At 42.6% G+C, this 26,938-nt stretch overlaps 1 protein-coding gene across 19 annotated transcripts in view; it reads left to right on the top strand.

Moving 5' to 3' along the window:
• The window catches only part of BPIFC (BPI fold containing family C), a 53,864-nt gene that overhangs the window by 14,679 nt on the left and 12,247 nt on the right, over positions 1-26,938 (top strand). For 10 of the 19 annotated variants that reach the window (XR_014082351.1, XM_081591357.1, XM_081591355.1 and 7 more), the window contains 11 exons: positions 6,289-6,430; positions 8,048-8,168; positions 12,814-12,942; positions 14,821-14,976; positions 15,100-15,163; positions 17,266-17,326; positions 19,730-19,821; positions 20,864-21,040; positions 22,191-22,244; positions 23,421-23,591; positions 24,230-24,297. Coding sequence is in view for 14 of the 19 variants with exons in the window: in XM_081591357.1 (XP_081447483.1) it covers positions 6,289-6,430; positions 8,048-8,168; positions 12,814-12,942; positions 14,821-14,976; positions 15,100-15,163; positions 17,266-17,326; positions 19,730-19,821; positions 20,864-21,040; positions 22,191-22,244; positions 23,421-23,591; positions 24,230-24,297 (1,235 nt within the window). In the remaining 5 variants the exon portion in view is untranslated. Of the gene's footprint in view, positions 1-3,182; positions 3,427-3,730; positions 4,378-6,288; positions 6,431-8,047; positions 8,169-12,813; positions 12,943-14,820; positions 14,977-15,099; positions 15,164-17,265; positions 17,327-19,729; positions 19,822-20,863; positions 21,041-22,190; positions 22,245-23,420; positions 23,592-24,229; positions 24,460-26,938 lie in introns of those variants that run through there. The other 9 variants (XM_081591362.1, XM_081591364.1, XM_081591359.1 and 6 more) reach the window with 9 other exon arrangements.

The raw sequence follows: 26,938 nt of genomic DNA, 5'->3' as shown, positions 1-26,938 counted from the left end.
ACTGAAAGTTACATACAATCTATCCCTTTGTAGCCCAGTAATTTTATTTACTCATAAAATTTTGAGAGGAAAAATATGTGTTTTCTATATGCAGCTTTGAGTTCCTGAATCTCGGTCAAAGTAGACCACTTCAGAAACTTCCTTGAACCAAGAAGTGAAAACAGGTTTTTTGGCTGCTGGAAGGAAATTTAAAACTCCATTTGTGCCTAAGAAAATACAAATGGATTTGCACTTTGATACTTGAAAATTTCCAGACATTTAATGAATCTTTCCCTATAAACGATGGCATCAAGCTACCCCTATTTAAAATTCCCAGATTAAAATGAAAAGTGTAGTACTATCAAGTCATTAAATGAAAAAAAAAATCATAAACACTAGAATTAGGAGCCAGAAGAACAGATTTGATTCCCAAGAGTCTGACTTACTCTGGGATCTTGAACAGGTCATTTGAACTCTCTAAGCCTCTGTGTCCACCTGTCTAAAATGGCAGAAGTATACTAGTGTTGTTGTGGGTTTTGTGAATGGTGAAGAAATATAAATTTATGATTTTAATTGCTCTTCCATTCACAAGTAATATCTCTGCTTTGTTTTATTGTGGTTTTTCACTGTAGAAACGGAGAGCTATTTATATGATGGTTTGGTTTTCTCATTGTTTTCAACCTTTTCTAGAACTTTCCTTAGCTAACCAAAATCTTGTAAGCCAGTTGGTTAGTAAGTTAGCAAATATTTATTGAGGTCCTACTATATACCAGGCAGATATAATTTCTACTTTACTTTGCATACGTCTAATGGGTATAGACTTTTTGGTCTAACATTCATTTCTTTCCACTATTATGAAATCTTTTCCTCATTTAAAGAATCCCTCTCTGGGAGGGGACATATATATACTTAAGGCTGATTCATGTTGATGTTTGGCAGAAAACAACAAAATTTTGTGAAGCAATTATCATCCAATTTAAAAATAAATTAATTTTAAAAATCCCTCTCTTATAATAACCTATAATAGAAAATAACCATATACATATATGCTCATGCTCAGATGCTAAGTCATGTCTGACTCTTTGTGACCCCATGGGCTATAGTCTGCCAGGCTCCTCTGTCCGTGGGATTTTCCCGGCAAGAATACTGGAGTGGGTAGTCATGCCCTTCTCCAGAGGATCTTCCCGACCCAGAGATTGAACCTGCATCTCCTGCATTGGCACAGCATGCACATATATATATGTGTGTGCATCTGTGTGTGTGTGTGTGTCTGTGTATGATATATATATCATATATATATATATATACATGTGATATATATATACAGTCCATGGGGTTGCAAAGAGTTGGACACAACTGAAGCAACTGAGCAAACATACAGATATATGCACATATGTACATAACTGAATTGCTTTGCACACAGTATTGTAAATCAAGGATACTTCAATTAAAAAAAAACTCTCTTATGCCTGCCTAGGCATGACTCATCCACTTACAATTCTTTGCCTACAGTGATATTAACATGACTACGCATCAGTTTGGCCTCATCCTTTGTTAAAATGTGGACATACTTCTATACCAGTTGGTAAATAGCCACTAATCTAAGCCCCAGGGGTGTTCCTCTTACTCCCATTGTCCCATCCATCTCTACCTATCCCTCTCTCAAGGACCCCTGGACCACTCCCAGGATAGCTAAAGGGTCAAGGAAGGCCTAGGATAGATGGCATGCTATGCGTGTTCAGTCGCTCAGTAGTGTCTGACTAGACCTAACTCCTGCATCCACCCTAAGTATAAGATGCTGTTGATATCATCCTGTCTCCTAGAACATGGAGAGCCTCACACTCATTTATCCCACTCCTCATATTTCCCCCAACCCTCAGATTACTCATTGCTTGACCAGAGAGACCCTTCTCTCCTACCAGAATTCCTTCTCCTTGGCTCTCACTCTTGTTCCTCTGTGCTTTCCTTAGTGTTGTCTTCACCCTAATCTTCCTCAAGCTGCACCCCTGGCCCTGCCCCCTGCACTGTCCATTTTCTTTCTGTAGCTTGTCCTTTACTACCAAGACCAGTTCTATACAGCTGAGACACCACACTGAGTGCATAAAGTCATAGCAGTTTTAAAATATTGAAATACCTCAGTATCTAATAGCAAATAGTCACTACTCTGGGTCCCCCACCCCACCCCCCAGTATACCGACACTGGCCACTCCTCCAAGACTTCCTCTGTCCCACCCATGATCCAGGACCTAACCTCCCCAGCCCTGCTTTAGAACTGTGGCCAGCATCTGTTCTAATGGATGAATATGAACTGCTAGTGTATAAATGATTTAACCACCTCTGCAAAGAGCTATAATAAAATGTAGAGTGAAATAAATCCTATTCCTTTTAGTTGTTTGTGGCTAGAGGTATCCATCTTCACTGCTATATAATATTCCACTGTGTGTATAAACCTCAGTGTGTGTGCATTCTGCTGGGGACATCTATGTTGTGTTCAACTCTCTGCTGGGATCACTTTGCTCTTTTGGACATTTTGGCACCTGGCTCACATGAGCAGGGGGTTCTCTTGAGTGTGTTCTTAGAAGCATAAGGTATGTCATATTCAAGGAGAAAACAAAGGCTATTTCTTTGCTTATGATTCATCGATTCCCTCTATCAGTACTTATCAGTCACTCACTGTATCCAAGACACTGAGGGAGCCAGGCTTTGAAACCTCCAAACCAGAACAAGGCCTTTGCCCTCATGGCACTTATATTCTGATAGAGGAGACAGACAATAAGTAAAAAAAGGAAACATAGGCACATGAATAAATATATATTTTGACTGAGGGTTCAGAAGGAAATGAGATTAGCTTAGAGAAGTAATAAATGGTTTCAGAAAGAAGGCTGTGTTTACAATGAACCTTAAGGATGCACAGACTTTCTGTAGGCCTAAGTAAAGGGCAACAGCCTAAGTGTGGGTATTAATCAGGAAATATGAGGTGAGTTTGGGGCTTCCTTGGTGGCTCAATGGTAAAGAATCCTCCTGCAATGAAGCAGACGCAGGTTTGATCCCTGGGTTGGGAAGATCCCCTGGAGAAGGAAACGGCAACCCAGTCCAGTGTTCTTGCCGGGAGAATCCCATGGACAGAGGAGCCTGGTGGGCTACAGTCCATGAGGTCACAAAGAGTCAGACGTGACTTAGTGAAACAACAACAACAGTGGGGTGAGTTTGAGGACTTCTCTGGACAAGAGATATACAGATCAGCTGACAAATGTAAGCAGGTTGACTGAACCAGCCTCTTATACCTGAAGGTGGATTTATGCACTACAGAACAAACAAATCAAGACTCTAATTCTCGATCTCATGGCCTTCTAGCAAAATGCCCCCTATGAGTATTTATCAATCTGAGCATAAGCCCATTGCATGAGTGGGGCAGCTTGTGCACTGGACAGAATGTCAGCCCCAGGGGTGAGAGGAACAGGCCTTTCTCTGCCACCAAGCTGGATACGCTAGTGTGGGGTTTTCCTGGAACATTCTCTGCTGGTCCCACAGAGGCTGGTATATCTCCAGAGGGCACCCTTTCTCATTTCACACGAAAGCCCAACATAAGCCAGCAGTAGCCCTACTCAGACACTCCCTCCCCTGGTCAGACTGCTGTGCTCCTTTCAAGTAAATTCTCTGGAACTTCCCTTTGTCTACTTCATCACATTCCCACTTCTATGGCCTTACCCGAGGGCACACACAAATGTTTGTTTTCTTTGTTGTTGTTCAGTCACCAAGTCGTGTCCGACTCTTTGCACCCCCACGAACTGTAGCCTGCCAAGCTTCTCTGTCCATGGAATTCTCCAGGCAAAAATACTGGAGTGGATTGCCATTCCCTTCTCCAAAGGACCCTCCCGACCCAAGTCTTGAACCCTGTCTCCTGCATCGCAGACAGATTCTTCACCACTTGAGCTACAGGGAAGTCCTTTGTTTATCTTGGCCAAGCACAGATACTCTCTCTCTCTCTCTCTCACACACACACACCACACACACCACACACACCTCTTACAGTGACCTTGCCCTTCATCTGGACTGCTCCTGAATCCCAGCCCCTCTGGGGTCCTTCCCTGCCCCAACTGGCCTGACTCCTCTCTCTGTCTAAATACACAGCTCCTACAACTTCCTCTTCCCTGACCACCCCCTCAAGTGCTTTCCTGACTTGTTTCATGTTTATGTGTTAACTCCGTGGGTATCTGTGTGAATACAGGAATGACAGGTCCCCCAGCTTGTAAACTCCCAGAACTAGAAACAAGACCTGTAAATGCATTACTCACTCCACTGTCATCAGAAGAAACCTGTATCACTGATGTTGTTGCTACCTCTGATTCATTCATCAAGAAAATGGAGTGAAGTTAATTCATTGAATCCATTAATTCAGTAAGTGTACATTGAACATTTGGTCTGTGTCAAGCACTAGCAAGATAACAGTGAATAAGATGTGGTCTTTCTCCTTGGAGAAGATGTTTAGTAAGTTTTCTCATGTGTCTTCTATGTGCCAGGTATTATACTAGACTCTGGAATTATAGAAGTAAGACAGACAAGGCACTCACAACGCAGGACTGTACATATGAAAATCAAGGACTGTACAGAGTACTTTGGGACCTCCAAAGGCATGCCTGGCCCACTTCATGGTCTCAAGGAAGAGACAAGCCATTCATTCATTCAATCAATATTTGCTTACTGGGTGCCAGTCACTGTTCAAGGTGCTGAAATGATGAAGCCCTTCTCCGTGAAGCCTTAAAATTCTAGTAGGAGAGACAGAAAATAAACAAGTAACTGGAAACTATGCTAGGTGATGACTAGTGCTTTGGAGAAAAATGCAGCAAGGGAGGCCTGGGGAATATCGGGGTCATGGGGACGTGTGTTTCATTTAGACAGGTTAGGAAAGGCTTCACTGAGATAACGTTCGAAATACCTGAAGAAAGTGAGAGGCCCAGCCACGTGGTTTCTGGAAGGTGACTCTGCCAGGCAGAGGGAACAACAGGTGTAAAGACCTGAGATCCAGGCTGCTTAGAGTGATCAAAAAAGATCAAGTCAGCCAGTGGGGCTGAGTCCAGATGAACCAGGTGTGTTTATGAAGGAAAGTCAAGGAGGAGGGCAAGGCAGGGCCTTGCAGTTGGTAGAAGGGCTTTGGATTTTATGCTGAGTAAGATGAGGAACCACTGGAAGGCTTTAACAGGACGGGGGCAGAGGTGACAAGATCTGACTTTTATTTTAAAAAGCCCACTCTGGTGTGAAGAATAGCCAGAAGGGGACAAGGGAAGCAGAGAGATTAGTGAGGAGGCAGTTGTAATTGTCCGTGTGAAGTGATACTGGCTGGTGCAGTAGTTGGAGGTACAGTGGTGGAAGACATGAGCCTGCCTGCAGGTTCATCGTGTGTCAAATGCCCAGATGGATGCTTGTGTGTTGTACAAAGTGGGGTGGAAGCACAGAGGAGAGAGCAAAGAGCCCAAAATGGCCTGGTGAGGGAAGTTTTCCCAGAAGGAACTGTGGAGCTGGCCCTGGAGGATGCATTCACCAGACAGATGTGGGTATGTGACCCAAAGGTAGAGAGACAGAAAGAGATGTATGTGCATGTATGTTTATATTGGGAGGGTTAAAGACAAAACCCTCAATCGTGAGAGAACTGACAAATTGAAGAATAGCAAATAGCTCAGTGTGGACAGTTCAGAACACTACCCCCACTTAGATAGGAGAGGAGGATCAGGAGCATGGAAGAAGTCTGGAGTCAGTTATGAAAAGCCTTGATTGCCATGCTAAGAGCTTAAACCTGTTTGTCCTGTGGGCAAAGGAGAGTCAACAAGGATTTTAAAGCAGATAAGCGGTTGTCTCACATCCACTGAGGCCACCTTTCCAAACTTCTGACTCATTTGTTCTAGAACTCAAGAATTCCTCCATCCCACTTCCATATCCAAAGCATATCCTTCCCAAGACATATCCAAGTTGTTACATTTATTGTAAGACTCTTGTATTGCATTGCATTTTATCTTACTGTGTTACAATCATCTGTATGTTTATGTCTGATTCACCCACTATTCTGTGGAAAGCAAAGGTCAGAGGTCACACATGGGTCATCTCTACATCTTCAGCACCTGAACACATTCTGGTGTGTTCAATAAATGATCACTGGATGGATGGTTATATGGATGGATGGATGAATGGATGGATGGATGGTTGGGGTGAGTGAGTGAGTTCTGGAACTAAGCAATGAAAATAAGAAAACCTAGAAATGCTAGGTTGGATTGGCTAAGGAGAAAGCATAATAAAGGAACTCTAAATGTTGGCTAGTTGCAGATGTGTACAAAGATGGCCCAAGTCCAAGTCCAAGTCCTCTGGGGATGTTTCCTCCTGTGGAATCTCTACATCTCATCTGCTCAGGCCATTTACCCTGGAATCAAGGCGAGGGCTACTCAGCGGGCCCTGGACTACGGTGAGTTGGATGCTTTCAGAAGCCAGGCTGTACTCACCTCCCAAGTGGAGTCTTTGACCCAAATCCAGAAGCTCATACTGGGGTATCTCATGACTGAGACAAGCTCGGCAGTGGGCTGATCCAGAGATGTTAAGAAGGCTGAGGGGAAAGCGTTGCTTGAAAAATAACCCTCTTGACAATAGGCATATCTAAATACAGCTACAGACTCGTATTCCACCCCCCACCTCTCTTTCCCCTGCACATGCATACACAGTGAACATCTTAGAGGGTATAAAGCACTTGGAACAGAATCTTGCAATAGCAAATGCCCAATGAAGGTTACCTACTTTATTTTCACATGTGTGAACAGACACCTCCACAGTTGCTAACATCCCCATGTTATAGATGAGGAAAGTGAAGGACCGGGAGATTTTGTAACTTGCAGAGTCATGCAAGCTAGTGAGCCAAAGTGTTGAGATTCAAACCTAAGCTGTCTGCGAGTGCTTTTGGTTCCATCTTTCTATCCTTTACCTCTGTCTTTATATCTCCATATTACAATGTTATTCACAGTATTATAGAGGATAAATCTGCTCTTCTTAATTTCCAACAAGAATAGAACAAGTAGAAATGAGCTTAAGCTAAAATGAAAGGAGTGAAAACAAAGCTTCCTCCTTGAGAAGGTTAAAATGAAAAGATCATTCTTCGTTATTGAGTGAATTACTTTTCTCAAGCGTTCTGATGGGCAGGAGGGCACTATTTCTCCACAAGCTCAGGGAAGCATGTTCTGTGGTGTTATTATATAAAGATGGGCTTATTCCAGAATTAAACAAAAGCAGTAGTTACTCAATTTTGGGGGGTGCTGGTGTCCTTTGAGAATCAGATGAAAATGTGAACTGTCTCCCCTGAAAAATTAGATGGACACACACACGCACACCTCACAATATTTTATTAGAATTTTAGGGGGTTAAAGAATTCCTAATAGTCCGAGGCTCTCAGATCCGAAATTCCTGAATTTAAAGAATCTGGGAGAGAAAGAAGATAGTGTAATATAATTTTCTGGAACTGGCCATCAGGCACAAATTCTGGAGTCAAATTGCCCAGATTTGACTATGGTCTCCCCCAGTTCTTAACTGTGTGACTTAGGCAAGAATTAACTTCTTTGAGGCTCAGTTTCTTTATCTGCAAAACAAGATAATAATGACACTTTACATTTTTCCTGACACTGTCTTGTGTTAACATACTCTCATGCTGTTAGCTCTGGGGTCTTGGACAATTTCATTAGCCTCTCTGAGGACTAGTGTTTTCTTCTACAAAGTAGGGACAATAATATCCACCTTGTAAGAATCTTGTTTTCTAAGTATCTAGGAGCATGATTTTACTTAATAAATTTCACTTATGTGTTTAATGATATTATGCCATTATATCTTTTTTATCAATAAACATTTTCTGGGGCTTCCCTGGCAATCCTGTGGTTAAGGCTCTGTACTTCCAATGCAGAGGACTTAGGTTTGATCCCTAGTTGGGAAGCTAAGATCCCATGTGCCACATGGCGTGACCATAAAAACCAAATAAACAGTTTAAAAAGTCCAATTAAAATTTTTAATTAAAAAATAATCATTTTCTTTGATTGCTTCACAGCTGTTCAAGCTGGAATGGAGATGGTTGAACAAATGGCCAAGGAAAGAAAGCTTCCAGATTTAAAAGGTTCTGAGTCTCTTGAATTTCTGAAAATCGATTATGTGAACTACAATTTTACCAAGTAAGTAAAAGATAAGAGCATTTTTAGCAGTGAAATTAATCTTTAAAATCTCAAGGTTGTGGCTATGCCACCATGAGTCCTGGTGTAACACCAGAACAGAGGAGAAGTTAACCAACCTTTGGTGACAGGCTTATCAGATGACGCACCCAAGCAAGAGGGGTCATGGAGCTGACTGAGCGTGTGGTATTTGGGTCAGAACACGTGGTTCCAAGTCACATCTCTGTTGCATGCTCGTTGTGCGCCCCTGACACATCTGCTCGGAGTCTCAATGTCCTCTCCTCATCCCTAAAATGAGAATTGTAACTGAGTGTAGATGCCAGCTGTGGCCACCTTGTCCCCAGGATTCTAAATGAAATTATTGTTCATTCCATTGCTTATCGCCATAAACCTGGATGCAGGGTTCAATCTCAGTTTCATAATCTACTCTCATCAAGTCTTATCTTACTTTCGTAAAATTTAGTCAAGACGTTAGAGGTCATAGGAATGGGTTATAAGGCACATGGCCTTCTGCCCTCTTGCTCTCTAGACCTCCCCTCCTTCTCTGGAGCAATGTAAGTTTCTTCCTCTGCTTTCACGCGTAGCAGTTCCACCCACTCCTGAGTACCAAAGAATCTTCCTAACTGCTTTTCCAAGTAATTTTCTCTCCAGTAAACTGCTTTTCCTAAGAAGAATTCTGGTGGCAGTTACAATCTTTTCTACCACATTACAGCAATTAAGTCAAATGTCAAAATCAGTAAACAGTAAAAGTCAGATGTTATAACAAATGTGAAGATACTTCATAGAATCTGAAGCTGCTGAACATGGATTATTTTGATAGACTTAATGATAGTGTAAGACCATCAATGTAAGAACAACAGAATTGCCACATTGATCCAGATCCTTCTTTCGCCCAGCATAGAGTTTTAAGGTTCTGCTGTTACCCTCCCTCTTACATTGAGGGGACCCCAACTGGGTCCTTCTCTTGCCCAGTGCTGCTCATGTCAGCTGAGACCAGTTCAGCAAAGCAGAGCAGAAATTTTATTCATCAATCAAGGAATGGAGGAGGAGAGCCTGCGCTCTGAAGACACATTCTCCCCATGGGAGGAAAGTGGGGGACTCTTAAGGGGTAGATAGGAGGCAGGTGCAACATCAGAAACTGGGGGAAAGGGCAGAGATTTTCAGGAACAGTGCTGCACGCACAGTGCCTTGCACCCAGCACTATTTGTGCCTAGCGAGGTACAAGTCCACCTGCTGTGGGTGGAGATCTTAGCATGGCAATGAGGCAGAGACAACTTTCGGACACGTCTAGATTTCCTTGACACAGACGCTGCTCTTGCACTTAGGCTGAAACCAGTTCAGGGCATTGATTGGCGAGTTTCCTTTGAGATGTAACTGATAATCTTTAACAATCATCAGGTGTTTTGAAATGAGACTAGAAAGTTTAAAACAGAGATCTTTCATTTCCCTGGGGTATCTATGTGTGGTAGCACGAATTAGGAATAAGATTTGGCTGTATATAACAGAAAATGAGAGTGACTTAGATGAAATAGGGGTTCGTTTTTGTCTCATGAATAATAAGCTCTAATAAAGCAGTGGAAGAATCCTGTTGAAGCCCCACATCAGAATACAACTGTCTTATATTTTTCTCCTCTCCCATCCTTAACTCTACCTCTGGCCTCAGTTGCCTCTAATATCGCAGATGTTCTACAGTTAGTCATTCAATGGCAACCCACTCCAGTATCCTTGCCTGGAGAATCCCATGGACAGAGGAGCCTGGCCGGCTACAGTCCATGGGGTTGCAAAGAGTCGGACACTACTTAGCGACTAAACCACCACCACAGCCATCCAACAAGGGTTTGTTGGGCACCTACGGTGTATTAAAGCTTTGTTCTAGGTATAGGATATACTTCAGAGAATGACACAGATATGCTCTTAGTGTTCAGTGAGAGAGATGAGCATTAAATATATATTTACAAAAGTAATGATTTAACTACACTGATGATAATGCCACAGCAGAAAAATCCAGGGTGATTCCCACAATATAAAGTGAAGTTAAAGATGAGGAGAAACAGGTATTCTCATGCATTGCTAGTGGGAGCAGATAAACTGGGACAATAATTTCAGATCTGGCTATCCAAACAGGAGCTGCTGGCCTCATTTGACTATTGAGCCCTTAAGATATGACTGGAACAACTGAGAACTGTATTTTTTAATTTTTTCAGCTGAAAAGTTTATCAACTCTAAATACAGTCAATTATTTTTGATGAAGGGCTTCCCTGGTGGCTCAAACAGTAAAGAATCCACTTGCAATGCATGAGACCCAGGTCCAATTCCTGGATCAGGAAGATCCCCTGGAGAAGGGAATGGCAACCCACTCCAGTATTCTTGCCTGGAGAATTCCATGGACAGAGGAGCCTGATGGGCTATAGTCCATGGGGTTGCAAAGAGTTGGACATGACTGAGCGACTAAACAATAACAAAAACAATTTTTTGATGAAAATTCAGTATATAGATTGAAGTACATTATGAGTATAAAGCATTTCATATTTTGAAGGCTTATTTTCTAAAAAGGAAAATAAGGTATCTCATATATTGGTTACATGTTAAAATGATATTTCCCTTTTTAATATTACTTGATAATGTTAAACTACATATATGGTTCACATTGTATTTCTATCAGTCAGTGCCATTTTAGGAGATGATTTGCAAAGATATTTTTAGGTGTGCTTTTTGACCCAACAATTCCACTTCTCTTCCCTAGAGAAGCATATACACAAACAGCATGAATGAGGATGTTCACTGTGGCATTGTCTATAATACAGAGATAGGCAAACATCCTAAATGTCCAAACACAAAGCAATGATTTTTTTTTTTAATCCACAGCTTGGATTACTCTGTAGCAATTACAAAGAATGTGTTAGACCTATATGTATCAAAATGAAAATATTTCCAAGATACAATAGTCTCTACCATCATCTTTCCACAGTGATACTCAGGACATTTGACAGAGAATAGATAGGAAAAGATGTCAAAAAGAGGAAATAGTGAATAATCATTTCTTTTTGACTGTCACATTTAAAAATTTTCCCTAATCTTAGTTCATAACAATGCTTTCTCCTGTGCAACAGTTATATACAGATGATCTTATTTGTCTTCCCAACCTTCCCATGAGACACTCTTCTTTTAAGTGATTGACTGGAAGAGTTTAAGTGTCTTTGCTAAAGCCACACAGCTAGCAGAAAATTTGGCTCCAAGCCGAGTGTCCTTTGCATGATACCTGTAGTGCTATAGCAATGGCACCCCACTCCAGTACTCTTGCCTGGAAAATCCCATGGACGGAGGAGCCTGGTAGGCTATAGTCCATGGGGTCGCTAAGAGTCGGACACGACTGAGCGACTTCACTTTAACTTTTCCCTTTCATGCACTGGAGAAGGAAATGGCAACCCACTCCAGTATTCTTGCCTGGAGAATCCTAGGGACGGCGGAGCCTGGTAGGCTGCTGTCTATAGGGTCGCACAGAGTTGGACACGACTGAAGCGACTTAGCAGCAGCAGCAGTAGTGCTATAGCTTAGTGGTTAAGAGGCCTCATGACAGATGGAGGCTTCCAGGTCTGGTTCTACCACTTATATGTGACTTCAGCCAAGTTTCTAATCTTTTCATCACTGAATGGCAGATTACAAAATCAACAGTGGCCTCCTAGGATTATGGGGAGGGTTAAGATGAGCTAATGCATGTAAAGTGCTCACTCCAGTACCTAAGCAGGTAGCGATTGCTCAATCAATGGTCATAATCATAACTTATCATAAGGCACATGGCCATCAAACTATGTCTGTTGCCTGCCACCTACTGCCTCTAATTACCTGTGTGACTGGTGACCACTCAGAGAATCCTTAGGGGGAGTTCATGCTCTAAAGTAAGTTTCTCAACTAGGGAAGATACTGTCCACATAAGAGGACATTTGGAAGGAAGGCAGAATGTTTACTGTCCTGATGATTGTGAGGGAGGGGGAACTATTGGCATTTAGTTGGTACATATGCCAAATACCCTGCCAACAGTCCTCTACAAAAAATAGTTGTCCCATCGAAAATATGAATGTTCCCCCTGTTGAGAAACACTGGAACAGCTGAGGGGAAAGATCCTGATGGCAATGTTCTGTCTTTAGAGAAACTAAAGAAGGAGACTGATTACTTGTGAATTTGCTTCTAAACCTGCTCATTTCTCCCTCCAATAGATACAAGGGGCTTCCTGCCAAGGGTCTGAAGGGAATTAGGAAGCAGTGCCCTGAGGCTGAAGTACAGACCTGAGGGTCCTTCCTCTACCTACAAGCAAGCAAGTGTTAGTCACTCAGTCATGTCCAACTCTTTGCGACCCTGTAGACTGTAGCCCACCAGGCTCCTCAGTCCATGGGATTGTCCAGGCAAGAGCACTGGAGTGGGTTGCCAGTCACTTCTCCAGGGGAATCTTCCAGACCCAGCGATTGAACTGGAGTCTCCTGCATTGCAAGTGGATTCTTTACCATCTGAGCCACCAGGGAAGCCCCCTTCCTCTATAGGAATTCACAACTGCCTGTTCCTCTCAGGAGTTCTACAACTGCATTTTGGGTTTTGCCTTACTGAAATATGAGCTACAAGAGTTGCACTAATTCTTCTGTTTCTTGTTTTACAGCATAAAAATCAAAGCCTTTTCATTTCCAAATACTTCACTCACCTTTGTTCCTGGTGTTGGAATCAGGGCCCTGACCAACCATGGAACTACCAACATCAGCACAGACTGGGAAGTCAAGTCTCCACTTTTGTGAGTATTCCACTGAAAAGTCTGCTATTTTGGGGGGAAACAGAGCAAAAAATCAAAAGTGTACATGTCTGCCAATGCATTTGACATTAGGCTTCTTTCCTTCAGTCATTAACTGTCTGGAAAGAAAGTGAAAGTGAAGTCGTTCAGTCATGTCTGACTCTTTGTGACCCCATGGACTGTAGCCTACATGCTCCTCCATCCATGGGATTTTCCAGGCAAGAGTACTGGAGTGGGTTGCCATTTCCTTCTCCAGAGGATCTTCCCAACCCAGGGATCGAACCTGGGTCTCTCGCATTGTAGTCAGATGCTTTACCATCTGGAGTGTGTAATTTCCTCAGTTCTGTCTCGCCATAGCAAAAATTTGAAGCGACGGATGGACCGATGTTACAGCTTGGTTACAGCTCAGTTTAAATGGCAGACCTGTGTTACAGCTCGGTTACAGCTCAGTTTTATTTGGCAAGCAAAGGAAAATACATCCTCAAGGTGTGAGGGTGGGATGACCCAAAAGAAGCGAAGAGAAGAGAAGAGAGAGGCCCAATTTTGGCTCCTCTTTTTATGTTTTTTCTGCTCCCCGTGAGCCTGCCCTATGTAAATTGAGCTAGCCAGGAGGGCTGTTTGTTTCACTTGATGTTTTCACTCTGGTCCTCAGACCTTACTCTGTTCTATTTTTGCGGGCTTTTTCCTTTCTTTGTCTTTTAACCACCACTATTTTGGACTCCTTTTTCCTGTTCTAACTATCTAATATTAATCATCTTTCTCAAGTACATTCTTCAAGGAGAGATTTAAAACAGAATAGCTTTTCTGGGGACAAGGGAGAGGGGCCTGAAAAGTATCAGTGGCAGAGCCACTGATCAATGTGCCATTTAAGATTTCCTAACAGCTAGAAGTCCCTGATTGTTAGAGGCATGGACATGAGCTTAACATTTCAGAGTCCCAGTGAATCACCATCTGACCTTGAGCTAGTCTTTGAACATGCTTCCCTAACTGTAAGCGCAACTGCTGAGAAATAAGCCTGCCTATCTCATAAGGAGATTGGACGAGGGTTGTCAGCTTGAGCCCAATTCTTCCTCTACCAAAAGGCCTTTGCACTCTTCTATAGAAAGAAAGGATCTAATTCAAGGTACACTTACAAACTGCCTACTATGTGCAAGTCACTATCCTGGGTGTAATGTTTAAGTTTGCCTTGGTTGATGCCCCAGGATAATACATTCATTCACCCATTTGGTCATTCAACATCCATTTATTGAGTGCCCACTGCATCCGTTTGCAAATGGTACTGAATACCACTCATCTCCCTCTCAAGAAGTCTAGTCTTGTAGACAGTAGAAAAATGACATTTTGCCTCATAAGAAGCAGAGACTCATGTATTATTCATTTCTTTGCTGACTTATCAACCACAGATTGAGTGCTTATTCTGTGTCAGGCCACAAGGTAAATCCTGGGGCCTGGAGATGGACTCCATCAAGGAGTTCACAGACGACATCTAAGTGTCGCCTTCCCATCTAGCTGCCCCTCCTAAATAAGCTGTGGCCACTTTACCCCTGTGATCTCCCTCCAAACAAGCTTCATATATGAATTGTGGTTAATATTAAAACATGCCTAACCATGATGGGGGCCAGAGCACTCAGGGTGAAATACCTGCAAGGTCCCTAGACCTGTCACCATTCACATATTTATTACTTCATTTGTTCAGTAAGTATCCATTCAGCTCCACTCCTATCTGTTGTAAGTGCTAGGAATCCAGAGGTGATGATGTTCCTGCCCTCCTGGGGCTTAGAGCCTATGGGTAACCCCTCCTATGGGCGTAGATTCAGAGGAACAAGATCCATCTCCACCCCTGCTCAGGCTTGGGTAACCTTGTATTTTTTCTCTCAATAGCCAAGACACAGGAGCAGCTGACCTGTTTCTCTCTGGGGTCTATTTCACTGGTATAGTTGTCCTGACCCGAAATGACTTTGGTCACCCTATCCTGAAGCTCCAAGACTGCTATGCTCAAGTGAGCCATGCCGGCGTCTCATTTTCTGGAGAGCTCAGGTGAGCGAGGGCACCCTGGTGGGCATGGCCAGCCTGTGGCTGGATTCTCAGGTGGCTCCTAGGGGTGGTTATTAACTGGCAGATATGATTCTGTATAAACCTTTAAATTGTTTTTTTTCCTAGTGTCCTATATAACTCCTTTGCTGAGCCCATGGAGAAACCCATTTTAAAGAAATTAAATGAAATGGTAAGTCCTTAAAGATTACCCAGCCACAGTGACATGCTGTCAGCAGAAGTTCTACCATACTTTCATGAACTCTAAGTCAATAAACCTTGCCTGAGCACCAACTGTGTGCTAAGCACTCCTCAAGGCATTTTCACAAGCATTACCCTTTGCAACTTAATAGTCTATCAAGTGCCTGCTATGTGCCAAATACTAGGTTGGTGCTAGAGATATAGAGATAAATAAAACAGCACTCCCTCCCTCAAATCCTCACCTCAGGGTGGGCAAACAATCAAAAAGATTTGGTTTATTGTGTGCCTACTGCATGCCCAGCACTAGGCTAGAGTCTGTTGAGGATATGAAAAAGGAATAAGCTCATCTGTTTAGGAAAACCCAGTTCAGACTTGTGAAACTAACTGAATAAGTACTTGAATCTTGTACATACCTATGTGGTCCTTAGGTTGAACTGCAGGGGTTCAGAGAAATGGAAAAATTAAATAAATAGATCCCGGAAGTATCCTGGGAGATATTTTTGGAGGGTGCAGGACTTGAACTTGGCCTTGAATTACAGGTAGGATTTGAATAGGTAAGGAATGGGAGAAAAGAATGGATATTTCCAGCTAAGTGAAATAATATAAGTTAAGGTGACTTCCTGATTCCAGATGTCAGCATTTGAAGAAGGAAAAGATGGAATTGGTGGTGAGCCCTCTTTCCAATCCTGACAGTATCTTCCCTGAACACTTCACATATTTCTGGAGAGACAAGGAGAGGAATGAGAAGGACAGGGAAAAGAAAGGAGATTCATCTCTGGAAAAAAGGGACAAGGATGGTGTCTGGCTGTCTCCATCCTCCTTGTGTTGAATTCAATGCTCAGAAAGCAGGAGGTGCATAATGAACGTTGATGAGGAAATCGACACACAGAAACATTAAGCAGCTTGTCCAACAAGGTTGCCCGGCTGGTCCAAGGATGCTGAAGCTTTCCTATCTTTCTCCATCCTGACTTGAAATGTGCTGAGTGCCAGCGAATGTGCATATTAAAGAGTGGCTGGGAAAGAGTGCTGTCACCTTCAGAGACCCCACCCTTGCTCATCCATCGTTCAAAACAAGTCATGGTCCTTTGGCCTCCAACAAGAAGCCAATATTAAGCTTGCCTGGAGTTTGTATATGACATAGAGCTCATAGATGCTTTGCTTCTAGGGTTCCCTCTGTGTCACTGGAAAAGGACAGGAGTGCTCCGACCACAGTGGTCTAGCCATGTCAGTCCAGATTTCAAATCCTGCTGATGTACTTGCTCACCTTCTCTAAGCTTCAGTTTTCCCATCTGTAAATAAAGGACAGTAGTGCCTGCCTCTCAGGACTGTAGTGAAGACAAAATGAGGTTAACAATTGCTAACATTTATTGAATGGTTATAACATAGCAGATGCAATTATCATCCACATCTTGCAGATGAGAGGACAGAGGCAAGAGTACAACGAACTTGCCAAGGCATCCAACCCCAGGCAGCCAGGCTCCTGAGGCTCTGTTCGTAACCCCCACACTGAGTGTTCGGCACATGCCTAGCACATGGCACCCACCTTGGTACTTTTCTTCCTTCCGGCAGATGTGCTTGGGAGTGATTCAAGATTGCTTTTCTGATTCCAAAGGAGGTCCTAATCTAAGTAGATGTCTGATCAAATGAGCTCTCAAAGCAGCCCAGAGAGGAAGTTAAGTCCCTGCTATAACTCTCCCTGGGAAGGGCCTGGCATGCTGACAGTGGAGGCAAGAGGCAAGGGCATCCCTGCTATCAGGAGAGGCCCAGCAGATTCCCCAGGTGTCATAGCACATGGACTGGGCGTACGTCCTATTGTGCCACAGGAAGGAAAGCCAAGAGCTCGTTCTTTGATGGGGCAAGCTGGGTGTAGTCCCAGTTGCTCTGAAGATGAGCCAGCATTCAATAGCACATCACCCACTCATTAGGAACTTGAGGCCCATGGGCATCAACTATTTAAGGGAAACATTTAAGGGAAAGTCCAAAGGGAGAAGGTCTTCTCACTGAAAGGCCTTTGTGGGCAGGGTCTAATCCCTGAAACAGAGATGTCCAGTACAATGTGATAACCCACATTTTTTTTTTTCCTTTTATGGCCAGCTCTGTCCCATTATCACAGGTGAGGTGGAGGCACTGAATGCCAATCTCAGCATGCTGGAGGGTGAGTCCTAGAGCCGTCTCTTCCGGGTGCTTTTCTCCCACCCCACACTCAGGTACTCTCCAGGTGGGCTTTGCTCCAGCTCTCCTGTCTGCTTTCCCCTCTGCAAACTAGTGCCACTGCAGGAAGGGGCATGCAGGGACTGACATGAGTGTGTAGGGCCTGCTCTTTTCTGCTGGTTAGCTAGCTTCACTGCAGAAGGAGATGGCTTCAGGAAATAAGATACAAGGCAGAGGATTAAACTCTCATGAGCTTGAATCCTACCTCTAGTACTAAATCCGTCCTTTTCAGAATGATGGATGCTCATCCTGACCAGTTACCCCTGGTTCTAATCCCTTTGGTGGCTCCTATAGCTGCCTTCAGGATCAAGTCCAAATCTCTTAGCATGGACTACAAGACCTGCCTGTCATGGTCTGGCTCCTTTTCACCTCTCTGGACTTTATCTTGCACCTATAGCTGCTCCAGCCATCAAACTGCTTCTCCTTCCTCACACTCTTGCCTCCCATCCTGCTGTCCTCTCTGCCTAGAAGAGCCTTCTCTCCTCTTCATCATTTATTCACTTAAGAGATCTTTACTGAGTACCTGCCTCTCTCCCAGCACTGTGCTGAGCACAGCTCCTTCTGCTTCCTGTCCCTCAGCCATCCCTTGTCCTGTTCCCTCCTCTTTATCTTTTAAGACTCAGCTCAGGCACAGTCTCTCAGGCATAGTTCCAGTTCCTCAATGCTCACATGATACTTTGGGTGTTTCTATCTCTTTGCACTCCATCCACTCATCCCCTCAATGATGTGCTGAGTCCCTGGAATAGGCTGGGTGCTGTTCTTGGTGCTGGAAATGCAGCAGTAAGCCTAGGAGACAGAAATACCTGCCCTCATGGGATTAGTGAGAGGAGAGAGACAGCCAGCAAGATAATTAGTAACATCTAGAGTATCATTGCAATAAATGGTAAGAAGAAAACTGAAGCAAGGAAGGAACTGGCTGGCGGAGCTGGGGGGAGTTGTTTAAAATAGCCTGGCCAGGAAAGGCACCCCTGAACAAGTGGCATTAGAGTAAGGACCTGAATGAAGTAGGGACCAGCCGCTCTTAGATCTGGATGAAGGACTTTCCAGTCAGAGGAAACCTCAAGCTCAAAGGCCCCTGTGGGAGCATGCTGAGTGCATTGGAGGAACTGTGAGGAGACCATACTGGAAACAGAAGGAACAAGGGGGAAGTAGCAGGAGACAAGGTCAAAGAGGGGAAAGCAAATGGTTAGAGCTTCAGAGCTCTATAGGTCATCACAAAGGCTGGCTCTTAGTCTGAGATGAGAAGCTGTTGGAGAGTCCTGGTCACACCTTGCATGACCTGACTTATATTTTAAGGGGATCACTCTGGCTTCTATTATTATAGGACAGGGTCAAAGGTGGAAGCAGGGAGACCACTTAAGAGATTACTGCAGTGACCCATATGAGCAAGGAAGGGAGGGGCCTGGATGGAGTGAGGAAGATGGTGAGAGGTGTTAAGGTTCCAGATGTACCTGGAGGGTTGAGACAGTGGTACTTGCTGACACATTGAATGTGAATCATGGAAAGAATCAGGGATGGGTGACCCCAGGGTTTATGTTGAGCACCTGCAAAACTGGAAGAAATGGATTTATTGATACCAAGGTGAGGAAGACTATAAGACTCAGTTTGTAGTCAGACCATCCAGAGCTCAGCTATAGATCTGCTCTTATTACATTGTGTTAATTTCCCGTTCCACCTTGAGTTCCTCGAGGGGAGGAACTTTGACTCTTCTCTGTGTCCCTAAAACCAAGCACAGTGCCTAACTCATAGTAGTTTAATAAATAAGGGAGGAAAGGAGATGGTGTCTGGACAGATGGATTGATGAGTGGATGCAGATAGATGAATAAAAAACAACAGATTGGCAAGATAGGGAAAGAGGAAGAAGATGTAGAAAAGATGAGGAAAGAACCAGTGGAAGAGTTCCATGTCCTAGCTTGCTGTGGGCAAATTTCTTCACTTCTGGGAGCATGCATAAAAGGCTATGGATGAAAATTTGGTGTACCAATGGACATGAATTTGAGCAAACTCCAGGAGATGGTGAAGGACAGGGAAGCCTGGGGTGCTGCAATCCATGGGTTCACAAAGAGTCAGACACAACTTAGTGACTGAACAACAACAACAACCAAAATTTTATTGATGTTTCTCTCAGGGCATTGTGACAAATGAAAGTTTTTACTTTTTTCTTTTGATTTATCTACTTTTCCTGAGTTTTGAAGAGTGAGCAAGTGTTAACTTAAGAAATAGGGTAATATTTAATTTTTGTTTTAAATAACAGAGGATTCAAAATCATATTGTTCTGGATAAACATTAATCATGTGTTATACTATACCTTTATGAGTGTACATTTTCTTTTTTCTTTGTTTTTTAGTTTTAAGAAAGATTGACAACTATACTCTGCTGGATTATTCCCTAATCAGTTCCCCAGAAATTACTGAGAATTACTTTGACCTGAATTTGAAGGTAATCTTGTCATCATCAGAGTTCTGATTTTGGCCATTAATAGCCAATATTCGAGGAACAAACATGTGCAGAAGGAAATATAACTATGTTCTTTTCCAATGATTTAATTTTCTTTCAAGGAATTCTCTCATGTTATGTTCCTTTAAAAGACTCTTGAACACTTTCTTGATTGTAAATGATTGTTTGGTAAATGATTGTTTGGATTACATAACATATGTCTTCCTTCTTCAAGAAAAGTATCATATTGTCTTTACCTCTGGGAGTAAGGTTTGAGGCTAAGAGGCAGCAAGTAATATAGTCTGCATTTATTAGAACTCAACAGATCCATATATTGTAAATATTGATACTTTTATTTATTCCTAACTCTCAGGTTAGTGAATTTAACTGAGGGCTGCTGATCTTGGTTAGGGCCATTAGCACATGATAATGGTGTTTGCTGATTCTAGAAAAGTGATTAACTGTGGTTACATTTAGTTTGCTCCAAAGTTAATATCATTGTTTTTTTAAATGCATATAGACTTATGTTTCAAGCACTCAGAGTCATTCAAATCAGTTAAATGTTACACATTAGACACCATTTTGTAATAACAACCTATAGCTAATGAGGTCAGCATTTAAAATGTCACAAAAACGCTTTAAGCCATGTAGCGTCCTGGGTCCTTTTGTGTCTATGATGCCCCAGATGCTCAGAAGTCATGGGTTTTGTAGGTCAGAGGTTTGACATCTCTAATTCCCTGTGTGGCACGTCGGGAACTATCCAGAGCTGTCCCCTCCAGATACAGGCACTTGCCTTCCTTTCTCTGAGAAGAGGACCAACAAGGACACTCTCACCAGATTACACCCCAGGGTGGACAAGACATGCTCAGATATGCTCAAGAAGTCATCAAAGCGTTGAAACATAGTCCATAGTCAAGAAGTCAGAGGACTCATGGTTTTCTCATCCCTACTGAGTTTCTGCAATTTTCCTTATTCTGACTTGAGTGGGTCCACCTCCTTTTAATCCTGCACAGCCTAATACACTGGTCTTTCTATTTCCCCACAGGGCGTATTCTACCCGTTGAAAAGTCTCCAAGATCCCCCCTTCCCATCAGTTCCTTTTGTGCTCCCTGAACGCAGTGACTCTATGCTCTACATTGGAATCTCCGAGTATTTCTTTAAATCTGCATCCTATGCTTATTTTACAGCTGGGGCTTTCAGCTTCACTCTCACCACAAAAGAGGTGAGGAATGTTAATGGATGATAAGAATCAGCACCAACATTTAATCTTATTTTAAGTATCCCATTATGGGGGTTGTTATGTTCTTATTCCTGGGCCTTTGTAGACACTATCACTTCTAGCAGGACGATGAATAAAGGGATTGCAGAATGAATGTTGATAGTAGTTGGAGAGTTGCTGGGTTTCCAGTTCTGCTAATTTCAGTTTTTTATGTTCTTCTAGATTGATCTTAAATAATACTAAGAACCTCCTTCACTACTTATTCCCTGTGATGAATACCTGTAAAATTTTGGCAATTTCGATGTACCTAACATCTCTATGCCAGATTTTTATCATTTGGAAAAAGGGAATAATAATAAATCCATACTCATAGGGTTGTTTTGGGCATTAAAGAGGTTTAAACATATGTAAAGTATTCAGGCCAATGCCTAACACAGAGTACATGCTCCATATGGGTTTATTATTATTGTTTGTGTTATGCCAACATGAAGATTTCTCCTATTGGTAATTACAATTGCCATCTACAATGATCAGTAAATAGCACAGATATTCACGGTACTCTTTGTCATGCCCCTCCCTTTTATAATGAGAACACTCTCTCCAGCCAGTCAACTAACAACTTTCATTGAGCATCCCTTATGACTCTTTCCATTCTCTAGGTCCTAATTATACATGTAGTTATAAATCTTATGTTCAAAATGCCGGTGGCAACACCAGCTCCCAGACACCACTGAGAATGAGATATTTCTAGTTTCAGACTTGAAAACCATTCATCTGTGAAGATAAATTGCTTATGCATTGTTTATCTCGGTAATCTCTGAAAATGAGGACAATAAAACAAGACTTCTTGTTAACCACTGTAAAACATTTACATATGGATCATACCTATATGATGTACACTGTGTTCCCAAGGTTAAAAGATACTTCTCAAAGCAATGTAACTTCCTGTGTAACCTAAGGGCAAGTCACTTTACTTCTGTGGGCCTCTGAGTTCTTGTGGTTGGGATATGAAATGATAGATCACCTTCAAACACTAGGCATTTCTGGTGCAACAGCTTCATGATTCATAAAAATTACAGAGAATGCTGCATTTTCTCTGAAAATACAACCCAGATATAAACCTTCCAGTGACATGATGTTCTTGATATTCCAGATTTCTCACCATTTGCTTCACAACTCTCAAGCCCTTGGCAACATGCTCTCCCGGGTGAGTGCTCAGGGTTTGACTCCTTAATGGTGTATTTGCTTTCATTGCAGTTACTTCTGGAAGACTTTGTATTCCTTTTTGGTTCAATCTTGCATCCATATTTCCCTACCTAAGAGTTCTGTCTTTTAAAAAGTATTTATTTATTTATAGTGCCACATGCAGGATCTTTAGCTTATAGCATGTGAGATCGATATTGTTCCCTGACCAGGGACTGAACCCAGGCCCCCTACATTGGGAGCATGGAGTCTTAGCCAGTGGACCACCAGGGAAGTCCCAAGAGTTTTGTCTTTTAATCAAACATCTACAAATACTAACTGAACAATACAAGTTACTAGTGAAGACATTGTAAGTTCACAGAATAAATCCTCTGTTTTGTCTATAAGTTCTACCACACTTGAAATAATTAGTTTAAATGGGAAAGGAAGGAACAGGGCTTACATCTGTGACCTTAGTAATAGTAATGTTATCCGCTCAGTTGTATCCAACTCTGCAACCCCATGGGCTGTAGCTTGCCAGGCTCCTCTGTCCATGGAATTCTCCAGGCAAGAATACTGGAGTGGGCTGCCATTCCCTTCTCCAGGGGATCTTCTGGACCCAGGGATCAAATCTGGGTCTCTTGCATTGCAGGCAGATTCTCTACCATCCGAGCAACCAGGGACTCATTTGAAACCATAGTAAAGTAACTACTAAGATCACAGTGGCGTGGCACCTAAGTATTGGGCACAGTGTACTAAAAGGCTCAGGTTTGCCCTGGAGGACCCAGAGGTGCTTGTGTAGCATCCTGGGTTTAGAGCAAGGATCTTAAGTCAGATAGACCTAGACTTGAACCCTAGTTCTACAACTTACCCACCTGAAACCTTGAGAAAATTACTTAATCTCACTAAGGCTCACTCTCTTTAGTTGTGAAATGGGAATCCTGATAGAACTTGCCTCACAGGGCTTTTGTGGAGATTGAATGAAATAATACTGAAAGTCCTGACATGTGCCTGACACTCAGTATGTGTTCAGTAAATGCCAGCTGTTCGTATTACTATGTTATTATTGGTGTTATTATTAAAGAGCTTTTTTCTAACTGTTATGATGTAAGATTAATCACCACAGGTCACCCTAGATTTGTGATATCTCCTCTTCATCTCATGACTCCTGATCTCTGTCTCTTTCCCTGAATGTGGGCAGATTGCAGAGCTCTACATCTTGTCCCAGCCCTTCATGGTACAGGTCACGGCAACAGAGCCTCCTGTGACCAGTTTACTACCAGGTAACTTCACCCTGGACATCCCTGCCTCCATCATGATACTCACCCAGCCCAAGAACTCGACTGTGGAAACCATCGTTTCCATGGACTTTGTAAGTCTGCGGGGACAGGAGGGCAGCCTATGGATACCAATCTTGTCCATGCAGTAGACCACTGACCTGCAGGCTCTACCAAATGTTTGGAGGGACGGGATGAGCTCCATCAATTAGGGGAGGGGACAGGGTTGAGACTGAGATAGAGGAAGGTATGGAGGCCCCTGCTCATTCAATAGCTCTCCACCCTTCCCCACATGCTGTGTGCCCTTTCCTCTGCTTCAGTTACATTAATAACCAAATTTCTTTTTTTTTTAAATAAGTCCACCAAGGTGGAGTTCAAGTTTATTTGAGTAGATGAAGGCCAAATGCAATCTGAGAGAAAATGACTGAACAATGAACCTAAGTGAGATACCACACGCACACATACATACACACACACAAACACACACATAAACATACACACACATGGAAAAGAGAGATTAAGAGAAAAGGAAAAATAATTTAAAGGAGATCTTCAAACAGAAAGTCTTTATAGTTAGTCTCCCTACCTGCAAGACAGTATTTTCAAGAGCTGTTTCTTTTCAATATTTTTTGAGATGAAACTGAAGTTTATGTTTCTGCTATGGGTAGTGATATTTGTGGCCAAAATGGACAAAGTCACTCATCTTACTAATGAATGCCTTTGTTCCCTGCAGGTTGCTAGTACCAATGTTGCCCTGGCTATTTTGGGACAAAGACTGATCTGCTCTTTATCTCTAAACAGGTAAGCTCAATTGATATGACTGTTGGATGGTAGTAACAAGTGAATCAACAGGCCAAGAGACAAGTGAACATTCACAACACAGGTGAAGTTATCATCCAATAGACATGAATCATTAAGCATTTCTCCTGTAACAGTCCAGATAATTTCAAAGTATGGATCTAACTGAAAATTGTGTTATGAATTTTTTTTTCTTCCCAGTAGATAATATTCAGATAAATCTGGCAACAAAATTAGCATAAGTTTAATTCCACAACGTAAATTCTCATTCTAATGGTACAGCAATAAAAAACAAATTTCCTTTTCAACAAATTTAAAATGGATGCTACTGAAGAAAGAGAATGAAACTTTTGAGGTCAAGGAATGAAGTTTCAAACTCCTGCTCCCTGGTTCCAGAACCATGATCAAATCTTTTAACCTCTTTGAACCTCAGCTGCCTTATCTGTAGAATAATGAAGTCATAAGGAATCATCTCTGAGTTACCTTTAGGCTCTAACATCCAGATCCCATTACTAGAGTGTAGAGTTTAACTAGACCATGCCCCACGGCCTGGCTGGCTCTCAAACACAAGCTATGCAGTGTGAAAGAGCTTGAGCAGGTCATGTGCACAGATCACTGAACATTAATTGCCACTGAAAAGGACCATTTTCAAAGCTCATTCTCTTCAGCCCTTACAAAGCCCATAGTTGAAGTCACGAACCAGACAACCTAGGAGTGAGGATATATAGAATAATCAGATGGCACAGACTAAATCCATGAAAGGAGGAAGAGGAAGCAGTAAAATAGACAAATCAGAATCTGAAAAGACTGGGAAATCAACAGAGGAGAAAAGTTAAATCAATCACCATAAGTCAACTTGATGATTAGGAAGACTATTGCAGGAACATGGAAAATATGTTCAGTAAAATAATATGAAATGGAATAAGCAGAATATAGAACTGCTTAAACGTAACAATCAACCACGTAAAATAGCTTTCCATCTGGACGAGAAAGTGAATTACAAATGAAGGATTGTGTTAGGATATGAGATTATGAGTCGGCTGTTTTCTTAAAATATTTTTTATAACTATGTTGCTTTTCCTATAAGAGGAATGATAAAAAGTAGTGTGGTTTCCCAGAGATAAAAGATTTCATGAAGGCTTTCTCCTCAACTTTACCCAGGTTTTCAAAGGACTGATTTCTCCGTTAAATTCAATAGGCATGGTGCCCAGAGCCTATGAAACTTCAGGGACTCATGAAAATGTTTTAATATATTTTAAAATAAGAAATTTAAAATGAATTTATTCCAGAGTGGACTATACCATGACTTTATAACACCTCAGTCTTCAAAGATCAGTTTTGATGTGTTTTTTTTGTTGTTGTTTGTTTTTGGTTTTTATGGAGGAAGAGCTCCCAAAGGCTTCAGGCCACCAGATGTCATGATGTAGCCCTGTTTCTAGAAGATCAAGGCTGATGAATTTCTTAACCTTGATGGGTGATCTTTGAGATGGCAGTTTTAATGGTTGAGAGGGTGGAAGCCAGAGAGCAGGAGGAGAGAGGGGAAAAGGATGGAAGGTGAGGAGCTGGCAGTATCTGAGCTAAGCCATGAGAAAAGACAGAATTTGGAAGTTGGTTTGCCTGAGTCGCAGTACTGTGAGTATAGGTGAGACCTCCATCTGATGGCTGAGAGGAAAGGGGAGCTGGAAGTCTGGAGTGATGGGGCAAGGCTGCCAACTGAGGCAGCAAGCTCTGAGAAGGTAGAAATAATATTTGCCCTTGAGCCAGGGTCTGGTTTCCTGGCAGGATGAGAAGAAAGGATTTAATAAGAACAGGACTTCAGGCTGTGGCAAGCAGGTAACAAAGATCTTGAGTAGAAGAGATACCAAGGTACTTTTCTACTGACCCTCAACTCCAACATTCCTACCAGTAGAAACTGCAGGTACAGTGGGCATTATTTTTATTTACAGAAAAGTGAAAGTGTTTGTCTCTCAGTCGTATCCAACTCTTTGCCACCCCATGGACTATAGCCCACCAGGCCCCTCTGTCTATGAAATTCTCCAGGCAAGAATACTGGAGTGTTCAGCCATTCCCTTCTCCAGGGGATCTTCCTGACCCAGAGATGGAACCCTGGTCTTCTGCATTGCATGCAGATTCTTTACCATCTGAACCACCAGGAGTAATTAGGAAAACTGATGGTAACCTGTTAAATTCACATCATCCAAAGAAATGTTTGAATTCATTCTCTAGCTTCCTGAGCTCCACAAGTTTGCTTTGACCTTGCAAACACAAATCTGAAAGTAGGACTCCTGCCTTCCCAAAGTCTCCTCAAACTCCCCTGTGACCTCCTTTAGATTCAGGTCACTGGGCAGGCTTCCTGTACCCTGAGGCCCTGGTGGGCTCTGAACAGGATTACCTACATAATTTGTGAGGCTTGGTGCAAAATGAAAGTGCAGACCCCCCTGTTCAAAAATCATGAAGAACTGCAAGATGGAGACAGCAGGGCATTAAACTGAGCACGAAGCCCTTCTGAGCCCTGCACAGGTCACGTGCATTGAGTCTGAGGGTGGTTCCTCCCGCGGTGTGATAGCAAACCTCAGGCAGTGAGCAGACTGGGGGCAAGGGTGGTGGGCCTGGCATCACTCGGGTCCAGCCAAACCCAGAAGCA

The sequence above is a fragment of the Giraffa tippelskirchi genome, chromosome 4 (assembly GCF_054371585.1).
Source record: "Giraffa tippelskirchi isolate mGirTip1 chromosome 4, T2T-mGirTip1v1.2.pri, whole genome shotgun sequence".
Taxonomy (NCBI): Eukaryota; Metazoa; Chordata; class Mammalia; order Artiodactyla; family Giraffidae; genus Giraffa; species Giraffa tippelskirchi.
This window is presented reverse-complemented; position numbering and strand designations above follow the sequence as displayed.